The sequence below is a fragment of the Polyodon spathula genome, chromosome 14, assembly GCF_017654505.1.
Source record: "Polyodon spathula isolate WHYD16114869_AA chromosome 14, ASM1765450v1, whole genome shotgun sequence".
NCBI classification, from domain to species: domain Eukaryota; kingdom Metazoa; phylum Chordata; class Actinopteri; order Acipenseriformes; family Polyodontidae; genus Polyodon; species Polyodon spathula.
The window spans coordinates 1,915,545-1,930,672 of NC_054547.1; the positions used below are offsets into that span (position 1 = coordinate 1,915,545).

The following is a 15,128-nucleotide window of genomic DNA, read 5'->3' on the forward strand; positions in this document are numbered from 1 at the left end:
CAAGACTGTGTTTATTTTAATTTACTTTAAATTTTGATATACTCTGCGTTAAAATGCCTTGGTCAGAGTTCAGCTGCAGCTCTTCAGCTAAAGTTGCCAGATTTTCTTTGCAACAGGTATCGACAGCAATGCAAAACGCAACTTGATTTGCCTAAGCAGGAACATTGCTTGCCTGGCCTGTGTTTCACACCTCTTTGGAGAATCCTAGCACAAGTCAACAGCTGCTCCTGTTCTCAGATCAATGCAGCTTGGTACAGTCTATCAAAACTGAACCTGAAGGGTGACTGCCTCACACAGCCCAGCCCAGCACAGTGCACTCCCAGAAGAATATAATCATAGATCTATTTCTAGTCAGGTAGGGTGGGTTTGTTTTGGAGGAACGCTCTCTGAACCATTGCAAAGATGATTGGAAACATCATAAAAAGGGCAACATCAGGCTAGTTATTCTTTTAAGGTAAAGCTACAAGAACCCCCACTGCAATCCCCTCCACTGTTCTCCAACACACAAGGAGATGCATCCCAGAGGACACAAAATGGGCATTCATTGCATTTGAAAAAGCTGAAGAGCAACAGGGATGTAGAAATTAAAATAACATTACAAAACCAAGAATGCCACGGAACACCCTGAGCCCCAGTTACTTCACTGAGAGAAGCACAGCAGATAGAGCTCACTGCTGGGTACAGCACAAGTTCACAAGAGAGGGAAATGCTTTTTTCACGGACGATACTGTCCAAGTGTACGTTCTGAAGGCTGTGTCGTTCTGCGAAGGTTAAACTGAATTTAATTACTGTTGGGAGTTCTGGCAGCAGCCCTGCCAGCCATCAGATTTGGGAGACAGGAAATGTCAGGCTGCATGCTTGAAAAGGAACTGAATCCGTGGGCGGATGTGGAGGGTTGGTCCTGTGCTTGACGTGAACGCTGGCACATGCTGTGCAAATCAGGCCAAGGATGTTCTTTTCCTTCCTGAACAATCTTGATATGGATGAGATAATTAATGAGGCCTCAGTTGAAATGACACTGTGTCTTTGCAGACTCAGCCTAATGGTCTGCCCTCATTGAGCTCAATAAGACTTGTGTTACAATCTTACACGCATAAGATTTAAAATCACTGTTAATTATCCACCCTTCGATTGCATTGCAATACGGAATAGAATCACATTAGTTTAATTGCCTGACTCAGATCTAGTTATACTACAGCATAGTCATACAGCAATGCAACTAATTGCTTGATCGCAAATAGATTGTCTGTCTACTGTACTGTTAAACAACTGGCCTTGGTTTCTTTCCTAGGTGATGGCTGTGTGTACAGTGCCATGCACTGGCATGTTGTCCTACATCTATATCCTATCTATGACTTAAATCCACAGCTTACAATAAATACAATCACATTGCTTACTGATTAAGTAGTGCAATGTGCATGAGACATCAGTGCCAAGAATACATCCCATTAATTAGGATGTCTCCGTCTAGCCATCAAACCACATACATTTGCTACTATAGAAGCAAGCTTATTCGCATTAGAAAAATGCTATGTGGTTTGTTTGAGATACAAGAAGACAGATATCAGGATTACTAATGGTAATGTAAGAAATCCACTACTGTACAGGCAGGTTTGAACTCACAAAGAATCTGCCTGGTGAGATAAATGTCTCTTTCAGCCAGGCTAGTAGAAGTTCTGTACATCAGACTGGACGTTCCACTGCCCTCCATGAATTACAGCACTCAAGGACTGCACAGTAGGCTTCCTGTTGGGTCAGTTGTTGGTTTTTGGTTTCAGTTTTGAAATGGCTTTAGGGTTATGGTCCTGGGGCAAGAGGTTTAACCAGTCTGTAGCACCTTAGCTTGGAAGCAGCAGCTGATTGCCTGAGCCGGATCCAGTTACTCAGCTCAGGGGGGGAGTCTGGGAAGGTGCAGAAAGAGAAATTCCATTCTAGTTATTTCAGCAGAACCTGCACAGACAGACTGGGGGTCCGACGGGGATGCATTTTGGAATACTCCAATTACACCTCTCCACACGTCCTCATTCTGTCCAGGGTATAAATCAAGCCTGTCAGCAGTCCCTTCACAGTCAGCGCTCAGCATGCAGGGCAGTGTCTGTAATGTGGACAGGTCTTTTTTAAGGGTGTGCAGTGCGGTCATTAATAGAGGCAGACAGCCCATGATAGTTAGGCACAGGACACAGTAATCCTCAGAATGCAGACCCAGGTTACTGTACTCTTTATAGCCTGACACTGGGTCTGTAATAGTATAAACGCTGGGCAGTGCTTTGCTGCTCTGGTTCACTGTGGTTACCACTACACACATGGTCATACGGTCTGTGCTGCACGTGGTGTGTGCCAGGAACTGTGGATTGCTAATGTTATGGCGCGGTGATGTGGTGCGAGGGCTTTTAGTTCTTAAGCTCCTTCGCTTTGGTATTCACGTTCAGGTTTTCTTTGGAATGCTGAGTCAAGCGATATTTTTTTAATGCAAAGCTTAAAACATGAAGTGGTTAAAGTGCTCTTTCAGTTTATATTTTTGTAAAACACTTAATGATGCTGCTGCATGAAAGAAGCATTCTAAATGAACTCGCTATGGTATGGTTTGGTAATGCTTTACATACCATGTGGTTTAGTTTCTTGTTTGTTCACCCATAACAGAAAATACAGTGAAGCAAGCTGCATGCCTTTATCAGTCTTCTTCCCTATAATTCAGTAAAAACAGGCACAATGACGAAAGCAAATATTCCATTCAAATAATAGGCAACCAAGATAACTCTGTAATGCAGTAATATTCCACTATAGTCTTAACCAGACACTTCAAACCAAACACATTGCATGTAACAGGCTATACAGGTGTCACAATATGTGATGCACTAGTGCAATTGTGGTCACTTCTGGGTTAAGTAGGGGAAGAGATTTTAACCACGGCATTTCAATTTTTAAATTGTTCATGTCAAATGTTGACACGATATGCTATCCTTCCATAAATACTCTACTGTTGAGAATGGCTTCCAAATGAAACAATGCTATTCATTGCACACTTATGAGATTTTGAAAATGGAACTGTCAATGAAGTGAATGGCAGTCACATGGTTTCAAAGTGCATTGATCGTACAAGGGAGTGTGGATGTAGGGTATTAGAAATGGTTTCCTGATTTGGGCCTGCATTCTGCCTTATGTTTTCCATGTGCACCCTAAATCATAAGTTTAGGTTGAATTCCCTTCTGCATGGTTTAACCTACCTCCATGTGCAACATAAAACAAGGCACCAATAAGCCAGTCATAGTGGGGGAGCAGACCATTTCTAAATGACTTTTATTAAGAATGCATTACTTTTCAAAGAAGCTTTCTGTGTGTTTTCTTTTTCTTTTTGTAATTGCTTTTCTAATTCTGGTAAGCAATGGATCTGTGCAATAATAACAGTGCTCTGTGTTGGTAGAAAGCTGTCCCTCTGTTCCCAGGCAGGCTCGCAGTTCCAGTAAAAGAAATTAAACTACAACGATTACAGCCAGTGCAGAAAATAGCTGTGAGTTCATTTGCTTCATTCCTCTGAAACCACAAAGACTTCCAGCTCCAGTATCTGTAGCTCTGAACCAGGACAAACCCTTCCTCTTATTCATCTCGTCAGTGCTGCTGGCTCCGGCACTCACTTCTCAGTTATTTAGATAATAAAAAATGAAGAGACAGAAATCTCTTGTGTTTTGTTCTGACTTCTAACCCACTGGGAAACATGCTCCTGTTATGAACGATCCCTTGTGTTGTACAGAAGGCTAATTAAGGTTAGATGACAGTTACTTTTCTGTTTGAAAGTTTTGAGAGCATTGACAGTTTAATTAAGACTATATACCTCATCGGATCTCCTCTGCCATCAGCCCAATATCATAACAGCATCAATGCCCTACACAGCGGGCATTATCTCCCAGATACATGGCCTTGTCTTTCATATTTAGCATTCTCAACTCAACTCAGATAGCCTTTTAAATCATTTGCCCACAGTCAATGCATGGCTAAAACACAAAATCCTTGTGGTAAAGCATGGGGTAGAAAGGTAAAATGTGGTAAGAAAAAAAAGGATAGAAACAGCATAGGGAACAGTAGTCTGGGCACACTGTAAACAGAGTGTGTCCCACATAATTAATTATTGTACCAATGGACCCACTGTTCTCTGGGTTGTCCTTAGTAAGTTATTTTCTGCAAGGAAACTAGGAAGAAGCAAAACAGGAGTCGTGGTCATTGCAAACTGGTGATGAGCAGCACTGCCCACTGTCTCCCAGTGTTTACTGCCAGGGAGCTACAGAAGCAACAGCATTGCCAGCCAGACAAACAGGAGCGGCAGGGACACTGCTTGGCCCCGTGGTGTCTGAGGTGTGAGTCATCAACTTTATTTTCTCCCAGTTCTCTCATTTCCATCAGATATAACCGGATTAGCTAATGGGACCCAAGCACACCAGCCCAGCGGGGGGGTGGGGGGAAGGAGATGATACAGGTGCAGGTATAAATGAAATTGCAGACAGCGCTGGGATACGTGTGTTTAATTCCATCATGGCATGGCTGCAGCACACCGTATGAAATCTGAGCCCAGCCCGTGTGTGCAAGCAGACGCAAAGACCTCACACTAACACGTGCTGAAAGCTGCTGTCTGCTCAGGCTCCGGGTTACAGCTGCTGTTAGACACAGCGAGAGGGGAGCAGCGAGGTGGTGGACTAGCCTCTCAACTCCAGAGACCTGGGTTCAAATCCAGACAGGTTTATAAGTGGAATTATTTTGGGATGCACACTTCAGCCCTCAGTGCATCACAACCCATGACAATCACCACTGCAGAGCTGTACTCACCCTCCTACGAGAAAATGACAATTACAAAATCCAGCCTTTAGAATTGAAGGCAAATTAAAGGTAGAGTTAAATGGGATGTGACATATTCACAAGCTGCTGGTGTGGGTGTTTAAGTGTCTGATGTTTTGTGGATTGCCTCTCAGTTTGACTGTGCATGCCAATGCCACGCTGTAGAGACAAGCTTCACTGGAACAGCCCCCTCCCCACAATCCTGCACACCGAGGCCAGATCTTTTGTTCAGGCTCATCCTGTATTCCTTTCTGCTTCTACAAACATGACTTTTTTTTCATTCGTTAACTTGTCACACAGAGCTGCTCTCTTCCTTCCACGCAGCTAATGCAACGGAATTAGAGTCTGATTGTGGAGAAACCATCTATTCAATTCGGGAAATGGCACCGCCAGTCACAGCACCAATTATTCCTTCGAATCGCTCCCTCCGTCTCGTGTGACGTGTTCAAGCGCTCTTCAGCAAGCCCCTGAGGAGACTGTGCTGGAGATGTGTCTGTACTGAACTGCAGTGACGTCTGAATGAACTCCCAGACACGAGGAAATATCATTTGCGCTAATATAATTTAAAGAGACATTTCAGAATATACTTATATTTTACATTGTTAGTGGCATCTTGATTTTCTGTAAAGCTACCACAAAAGACAGACGAGTTTGAAAAAGTAAAGACTTTTTGTTGCTTTCGGTTCATACAGGGGTTCATTTGTGCCGAATCGCCTCCTGATCCCAGAGCTGGTATCTTTCTTGTGTGACAGGCAAAAATTATACTGTTTTCAAATGACGAACCCAACTGCATGCAATAAATAAAAAACATAACATGTACAAAAAATAAATAAATGCTTTCCTGATCCAGAAATTGTGACAGAATTTTACTGTAACAATATATTCTAGGATGTGACGTCTGAGGGTGGGAAAATTACTAGTTTCTTACACAACCCAAAACGTCAATACGCCAAAAAACTAGCGCTCATTACAATAGCATCCGATTAGTTTGTACAAACCAGACGTTTATGTTAAAGCATGGCTAGGCAAACTTCAGCATGTACCTACCGACACCAACAATAAGACATGAAACCCTGATCTACAAGCACATGAAAACATGAAGCATCTACTGTTAATCAAAGTCTGTACATTAGGTCTTGAAACTAAAAATACTATCCCTCTTCCTTAATTACAAATGAACCTGAGTTCACAGGAGTGTTTGTAGTCCACTGCGTGCTACTCCTAACTCATTTGTGATTCAGATTTGAGCCTGTGAGAGCCTAGTTAAATAGCCCTTGTGTGCAATCATTTCAAGACTATGGTTAACCACTGGGATGCTAAATATGAAAGCTAAAAAACATGTGAGCATGGGGTCCGATTTCACCCCACTTGGGCATTTAAGGGTTCCAGTCAGCTATTTAATGTCCTGCTGCAGGCCTCACACAGAGAGATGCATGCTGCATCCTTACACTCTCTGTCACACTTGACTCTGAAATTACATTAACTTCATGACAAACGCTCCTGTCTATTAAACGCACTGCTCAGTAAATTAGTGTAATAAAAATCAGCTTTGGCAGCAAATGCGCATTTTCCCCAGCTGATTGTAAAATCTATAGCCCTAATAGGTTATTGACTATTGCATGTATGATGACATCACCCTTGGCCAATGAGTGCGGATCACTTAGAGGGAAGTAAGCAGCGTTTTCTTTTGTGCCAAGTGCTGCGTTATCTAGAAAAAGAAGAAGAATAGAAATGAAAAGAACAACAACATGATGACAGCTACAGACTGCCAGAGTGCTGGAGAAGTCAGTTCACCAGCTAGCCAGGTCCTCAGCAGCCCTTAATGGCGCTTAATGATTCAGATGACTGCTGCAGGGCACATATCCTGCATGACGTTCCCTACTGTTAGCTGCACAATCTGGGGGTGAAGCAAAAACCAGAAAACTGGAAGATAAAATGAAGGTTTTTTTTAGATATAACCACAATGTGGCACTGAAATCTAGAAATAACTAATATCGAAAATCCCACAACTGATCAGCTAGACACAGCACTACTTGCTAGAAGCAAAGCAGCTTCACTATGCCTCTAACTAGCAGCATACAAGCATTGTTTTCTATGGATGGTGCTAACACTGTAGTGATTAGGGTAATGCTGCTGTATCCTATTAACATCGCTCTGCTCGCCAGTGAATGGGTTATAACTTAATACAATCTAATATGAAGGAAATACAGGGCTTTATATGAAAGGACGCCTTCAGAATGACAACGGTATGTCTTTCTCAACCAGTGGAAAAATAAATACAGTCATGCGATCGGAGTGACAGCTATCATGGTCATACAAATACAAGCTGTAATTCTGCCAGAAGATAGTTAACCACATGCATTTATATACAGAATATCTGTGTGTGTCTGCACTGGATGCAAGCTCCCAATCAGGACTGTAATCACTGCTTTTTTATGATCCACATCAGCGCTTCTTCTAATGGGACTGTCATGCACTTCTGTATGCGCGTAGCCCCTCAGCTGGGGCTTCCTTATCAGATACCGATGGAATGGAACAGTTCAATTACTATCATCAAGCCACATGAAAAAGACCCTGTGCGTACGTAAGAACTGTAGAGGAAATGAGGGGCTGATGCATCGACAGCCTGCCTGGTTGAAATCTAATTAGTGGGGGGCAGTGGTGGCGTGATAAATCTGAAGGGATTGGAGAGCCACTAAAACAGTGATTTTCTTAAGAATTATTATTATTATTATTTGCATACTGACCTTCCAGTAACACATACAATAGGTAATGCATTTATTGAATGATCTATTTCCACAAAGTGTCTTTTTGCATCTAAGGACAGCATTGATCGATAAAACAAAGAAAATGTGCACTTAATTCCACTACAAAAAAAATAAATAAATAAAAATAATTCATAAAATAATGATATTGTTTGTTTTGTAAAATGTTTTGGTTGTTTTGCAAACCTCCATGAACAAGCTCAACAGCGTCTGGAGCTCCCGAATTGTGTTCTCGCAGTGCTCTTGCAATGCTGGTCAGATTGAAGAAGCTGTTGAGAAACAGTCCCCTGCTCACAACACACAGTCAAACTGCTCTGGGGGTATGGACAAACAGGTATAGATATAGGACTGCCATTAAATATGTTGCACACCTGCTAAACAATCCTGGCTAATTTACAGGAAATAATACCAGAATATTAGCAAATAAAAAAAAAAAAATCCTTTTGTCAACCACAACTGAGTGTTCAGCTGGCTTTACACACCAAGGCTATCAGCTGCATGCAGTGTTATAATAGAGCACCCCCCTGTGGTACCACTAGGAATAACATTTAAAGGTTGCCACAGTTTCCTAGTGTGTCTATTCAGGTACTCCTGTATTTGCTAGAGGTAAATGTTGATAGAGAACAAACAAAACAATTAATCAAAGCTATTCTTTCAGGGTGAATGCCGCAGAGCATAAAATTAATGTTATCAAGTTAGTGAGAAACAGCTTGGGTGGATTATAATACAAGCTCTCATATTGCACATGTGACTGCGGTTTCTTTAACCAAGTATATATACTTTAACAGGTGTGCTGCAAAACATTTATTTCAAACCTGTGCACCCCTTTAGAAGGCAGCGGGGAGACTTTTCTTAGTCTCCCTTCTCTCAGTCACCAGCCATTGCAAAAAGCAACACCGAGCGAGGGGGGGATGTGAGACTCACCTGCATCCAGAGCCTGCTGGAGCTCCGTGCTGCAGGAGGAGCCAGGAGGAGATCTATATAGAGACTCGCCCTCTCCACCTTCCACAAAGAAAACACACAATTATACAGCATTGCATTTCTCAACACAGATGCATTGTGTATTACTCTGGGAAGAAAAGCATCAGACGTGGCTTTAAATAATCAGTTCTGTAAATGCATATCAAGCTTTGCACTCACCTCTTACAATACATACTGCAATATAATAGAATGCACGCCAAACCTACACTGATCATGACTTTATCAAATTACCAGAGATTCTGGGAATGTGCATTGCTACAGCATGTGGGCACAGTTCAAAAAGGACTGAACTTTGAGTGTCTGCATCACAGCCTCAGTGTAACCCATTCTGACCTCTGTCATGCTGCCAGACAGATTAGACTCATTAGCATTGCAATCCTGAGGATCGCTTGGACAATTCAAATGCATTGGTTGTTGTATTTGAAGAGGCGTGTCGCTTTAAGGGTCTGAAGTGTGTGAGATAAACTGACTGCCTACCCGGTCTCTCCAACGCCTCTATAATTCTCATCACCACCACGGGCGCCTGATCCGGGAGAGTCAGCGGCTCTGGAAGATGAGCCTGCCCCAAGGAACCTGTCAAAGGAAAGCACAGAGAAAACACTGAGGATGGGGATCCCAGTGCTGCCACCAAACTGCTTGAGCAGCTGCCCTACGCCCCCAGGGGACTGGATCTGTCAAATCCTAATACATGTGGCACAAACTGGCACGGGAATGAGATCCTATACTGTACCAAAAAAAGAAGAGACTAAGCATTGAGGTCTTAATGCTTATTAGGTATAGATAAAAAATACAAACACACAAGCATGAATTATGGCAGTTTATTAACTTATTGTTAGATTGATTGATTGACCGATACCTTCAGCCACAGGTCTCTTCATTGTTTTTCCTGTACAGGTATCTGCTTTATGTTTCAATACGAAGACACTTCTTGTCATCTAAATTTAAAGGAGTTTGTGGTCTTAAAACATTCCTTGCTTAGTAATAGGCAAATGCAAAAATGAAAGAAAGAAAAGAGAGACAAAGAAAAAAGAAAGAGAGCTAAATGCCATTAGCTATGAAGAACCCATGAGCTGCTCTGTCTTGTCTGAAAGATGAGGGCCTGTCTCTGCACTGCTTTCATTTCACCAGCACACTCAGAGCTCTGGGGGTGCTGCGGTGCCGAGCCCTTCAAATCCAGAAATCTGGCTTAGTTTACCCAGACAGTCCATTTGAAATGCGTGATGCCAGCAGGATATTACCAGGTGCCTCAGAATAAGGACCTCAGATTGAAATGTGCACACACTTGACCTGTGCCCTTTATCATGACTGAAATCTCTTCAATATGCATGAGGCATGCAGGCTCATCGAAATCCCCTGTGATGTTCCTGTGCTAGAAACACTGCATGACAGCTCCCAGCTGACTTAAAATGTGTCTCTGGCTGCGCCTGCAGTTTTTCTAATCGCTATGGACAGTCTGCTTTTGCAACTTTCCAAAAGGGCCAACAACCGGAAGGCAGTTTAATCTCAACCAAACCTACAGGTTATATAAAAGGTTACATTTAATAAGAAATCAGTCTGTTATTTTTCACCATTTAGTTTGACAGAATACCATTTGGACACACACACACACAAATAAACATTTAACAGGATGGGTAAGTGAAGAATATGATGTGCAGTCGACTTCCTTAGAGAGCAATTGTTCTTTTTAAAACAAAAGCTCAGTGGCCAAGCTAACTAACCACTGTGTTTAATAAAGTGTGAGAGGGTACATTTACAGCTGCATGGCTCAGCTAACAATAACTGCTCTCTCCCGAACACAGCCGCAGCAGCGGCATGCCTTCTCAAGGTGAAGGAGAAGGGCATTGTGGGTGAGATGGGAGGATTGAACTTTCAGCTCCTAAGCATCCACAGCTGAGAACTGTACCATGGAGCTCAGAAGCTTCCATAGCATAAAACTGAACAGCAGCAAATGCTGGTGAAAACATTTTCATAAACCATTCACTTTTTGTTGAAACGCTGTAACGATCAGAATGTTATTTTAAACACAGAATTGAACACTTTTATTTCTTTAAGCGGTTGTGTGTTTTGATTTCGGGTGGCTGGTTTGGGTCTGTACTGTACTGTATGTTATAATGCTACTACTAGTTTTAAAGCCCTGTCAGACTACTGTATCTGGATTCTAGTTGAGCACATCACAGTCCACACCATCTGTTTGTATATATCCCAGCGCTTGGTATGAATGCTTGTGTCATTCACAATTGATCCCTCTTATATCTACAAGCAGAAAGCCTGCTTCTCAGCTTGGCTTCTGTTCTGTGCCCCCCCGGGTCCTCATTGCACATCCTATTGTAGAGATCATTCCTTTATAGCATGGAAGCTGCCTGTGTGAGTGAGAACTGGTGCAGATCATGCATAGCAGTGATAGTAATGCTAGAGTACATGCTAACATTCTATGAGACGAGAGACGGTCTAGGACGAGAATCTTGCATCTTACAACAAACACATTACTCAAGCATTCCACAAGGGGGAGCCCTCATTCTCTGTGAAAAAAAAAAAAAAACTGATGGAGTGTTGCAGTGGGTCCTCACTGGTTTGTCATAAAAAATGATAATGTTATAATTTTTTAAAATTACATAACATTAAAAACAATTGCCATATGATGATGATTTATAACTTTTGGGTTTTTTTTTCCATCTTTTATAAAAAGACTGGAGCACGCTCTGCAGCCTTGTGTTTTTGGGGTCTCCATTTTAAATACGCTTTGAGGAAACTGCAAAGCCTGACACTTTTCACTTACTCTATCCAATTGCTAATGGATATTATTCCACCACTAAAGCGGATCATCACAACCCCATAGAGTACTCATAGAGACACAGGAGGAGCTCTCACATTAGAAAATTAGCTTTTAATTCCTTAGATTGTGTGTGATGTCCTGATCACAGTGACAGCTCACATATCCAACCTGTGGGTAAAAACACCACATTATGAGTAAGAATGTGCTCACTGATGAGGAGGGCACAATCAGGGGTAACTTGACAACCCCTCTCCCCTCTCCCCAAATTCTCCCAACCCGTCTCCCCTAGACTCGAGCTGTAATCAAACCTGCATTTAAACTGCACAGCACCTTCCATCCTTTATATGCACAATCACTTGCAAAGATATTGCTTTTTGATCTTCCTGCAATTTCTAGGCTAGTCTGTTTTTCTAAATTTGTCACCTTTTTAAGACAGGTATGTATTTTGGTCAGAGTTGAATCTGGGTTTTTACGTCAGACAGGTACTGTAGGTGTACAGGTTTGTTGTATATATTTACATCGTTCATGAATCATCAACCCCTTTCTAATCACTGCAAAAATCACAATTCACATTCTACTTCTCATTGCAATTTGATATGCATTCTTTATTTGTTACACCACGATTATCAGATAATAATAATCACTTATTTTTCTATAGCACCTTTCATAGTGGAGCACCATCACAAATCGCTTTAAAAGATACAAGACTAGGGTGTGTGAACTATGCATCAGCTGCAGAGTCACTTACAACAACGTCTCACCCGAAAGATGGATTAATATCAAAAGTGAAAGCACAACTGGCGTGTTGTCAGGAACCAGAACTTGGAAGAAGCCCAGCAAAATGTTCAAGAAATGAAGGAAGAGTTTGCTACTTATATTGAAGCTAATGGAAAGATACCCTTTTCTTGACGTGTTGTTGAATCATGTGTTAAGCTTGAGCAAACATTGCAGATGCAGATTCTCTTCACAGACAATGTTGATAGCAGGATAAAAAAACAGGCTCTAGCCCTCCAGGCTTCATTCTGAATTAATTTTCATGCAACATTAAAATTTCTTCAATTTCCACACATACTGACATGCATTCCAAACAATTAAGAAGAATTATGGTGGCAGGGTTTTATCACTTTGGAGTCAATTGCCAAGGTTATCAGAGCAGAGCAGCTCCTACACACTGTTTAAAGTTTCAGGGCTAGATTCTCAAAGTTATTTACTCCAAACTGTCATTAGCATTACTTTTATCTGAAGAGAAAAAAAATCACAAACACCACTTACAATCGTAAAACGATTTTGGAGTAATATAACTTTAAGAATCAAGAGAGTCTAAGTGCTAACTTGTGTGCACAATGTTTGTTGAAGTCAACCCCCAGAGGTCGCTACAGCTGCTGTGGATTGGAGTGAGGTTTCTGATGTTTCTTGGGCATTAGAGATCTTATTTCCCAAACCAGCTGGCAGCCTGTGCCAACCAAAAGGTGATTTGGGGGACTCTGGGATACTCAAGCAGTAGCCTCTGGCTGAACCCTATTGCTGCCAAACTGATAAAAACAAATTCTAAAAGAACACAAAATTATGTTTTAACACAACGAATGGATTTCAAAATATCAGTGAACAGTTTATGGGTAAGTGATGAGATTACATACCTCGCCACGGAACGTGGCAAAGCATTAATGGTGAACGACACAGTGGAAAGCATTTATCAGACACTTCAGCTTGACTTCTCCTGCCAGCTCTTTACACAGTCCAAGGACACGCAGGCCTGGGAAAGGCCGCTTGGCAGTGAAATCCCTGCAGTTATATGCTACCGTTTTGTTCCAGCCAATAAAAAGGGTGGATCAGAGGGGTGGAGAGGAACTGGGGCCAGAGTCAGCCACATTAAAACATGCCTTTAGAATTAAAAGAACAAGATGTTTTTTCTTTTTTTTTCCCCCAGCCCACATTCTGCTCTGTCAAATTATTTAATTATCTTTCAACATTTTACAGAGCGATTTCTAAATGCAGGCAGATTGAACTGGCAATGCTATATCACACCTGCCCTCTCCCGCATGAAATCGAAGCGAGATCTGCCAAGAGCAGCAAGATCTCACAGGAAGAGCCAGCCTGTCTTCTTGAGTATTCTTTTGTGTGACACTTTAATAAAATTGCCTGCTCGTGATGGATCAGGTGCAGTGTGGGGTTTATTATGAATAGATAGAGTGTTATTGGCTCAATTCATTTACTGAAGATACCAATATGTCACCATTATTCAAAAAAGGCAATACAAGCACTGCAGCCCAACACAAGCACTTCCCAAAACCCCAGGTGAACAATCAAGTTACTAAGTTACTTAGTAAATCCACGTGTACTTACACAGAATTACAATGTTATTATGCCCAGTTACAATGTGCTTACTGTGTAAATCTTTTTGCACGATATATGTAAGTACACATTTGTTTGAGAAGAGGGTTATGGTTATGCTTAAGGTTAAGGGGGTTAGGGGTAGGTACAGAGTTTGGGTTAGACCGTAAAAGAAGATTTACACATTAACCATCCCACTAAATTGGTACAGGGATGGTATAGAAGAGAATCAGCCCTTGCCATCGAGTCTGGGTATTGTTTTAACACTCTCACTTCATAAGCTGTGGGTCTGTGTGTCTGTTACTCAGATGCACACACCTTGCCGTAGTGCCAGTCACTGCTCAGTTTATAAGGATATACACGGTGAAACACGCAAGCACTCGGCTGCTTCAACTTCGGTCTAGACTGCTTATGTGTTCTACGGAAATTCATTATTTTTAAATACTACCGTTTATGCTACAGTTTCGGAAAATAATCAGTTTATACTTTTTTTCCACAAGAACAAATAAAATCTATAAAATAGTAGCATTATGTCCAACATGAATACGGTTTAACAACAGTCTGTTGCTTTAGTTTCAATTGACATTGAAAATTAAGAACAGATTCATTTCCTTAGGCAGTAGGCACAACCCAGGGTAACTTTTAATTACTGAACCAACTAAGGTTGAAACAAAACAGAGAATAAATCGGGTATTTCTTTGTCTCAGACAGAGAAACCAGTCACTGCCCTTTATACATTCCATCAGTCTGTTTTAAAACCAAATACCTGAATGTCTAAAATAAACAAGTCTCTACTATCTCTTGGTTATCATGCTTTGCCCCCCCCCCCCCCCTTACACCCTCCCTTTAGCTTGATAGCCAAGATAGAACCATAATTGGGTGGCTTCTAACAGAAACACAGCTGAGGTCAGCTTTACAAGGATGGAAATAAGACTCCCACTGTACAGCAGTTTAATCCATTCCTGGTTTTGCAAAGAGTTAAATACGACGCACCCGAGCTTGTTTCCCATACACTGTGGCTACTCAAGCTGGCATGAATGAAACTGCTATGCAATATAAGTCTTATTTCTAGCCCTGGATTTATTAGAGATTCGTGGAGACAGAACAAAGATTCCCCATTTCTTCAAAGCCCTGCCCCCGGGGCTCCTCTTAATGACTTTTATAACCATCACCGTCTATCACGAATAAAAAAAACAACAGCGAGTCACAAAAGGACCTCACTACAATGCCCTACAAATCCAATTAGTTTTAAACAAGGATCGAAGTGGTATCAAGCCTCTTCGCTACCCTGTGTAACATTAGCCTCCAGCTCTGTCTCCCACTCTTTTGTGTCACTCTGCAGTGCTATAAATACTCAGAGCATGGCCACTGGTGTCAGCAGCAGCGGTACAGACACTCAGTTCAGAAACAAGGCTGCTGTCCAGGGGGCTCAGACACTGGGGCACAGCCCCGGC

At 41.9% G+C, this 15,128-nt stretch overlaps 1 protein-coding gene across 3 annotated transcripts in view; it reads right to left on the reverse strand.

Annotated features, from left to right (window-relative positions):
• LOC121326688 (phosphatidylinositol 3-kinase regulatory subunit gamma) overlaps positions 1–15,128 on the reverse strand; it is a 112,176-nt gene that overhangs the window by 76,229 nt on the left and 20,819 nt on the right. For 2 of the 3 annotated variants that reach the window (XM_041270053.1, XM_041270055.1), the window contains exons 2-3: positions 9,048–9,143; positions 8,514–8,591 (exon numbers count right to left, since the gene is read on the reverse strand). In XM_041270053.1, coding sequence (XP_041125987.1) covers positions 8,514–8,591; positions 9,048–9,143 — 174 coding nt within the window. The remainder of the gene's footprint in view (positions 1–8,513; positions 8,592–9,047; positions 9,144–15,128) is intronic. The other variant, XM_041270054.1, reaches the window with a different exon arrangement.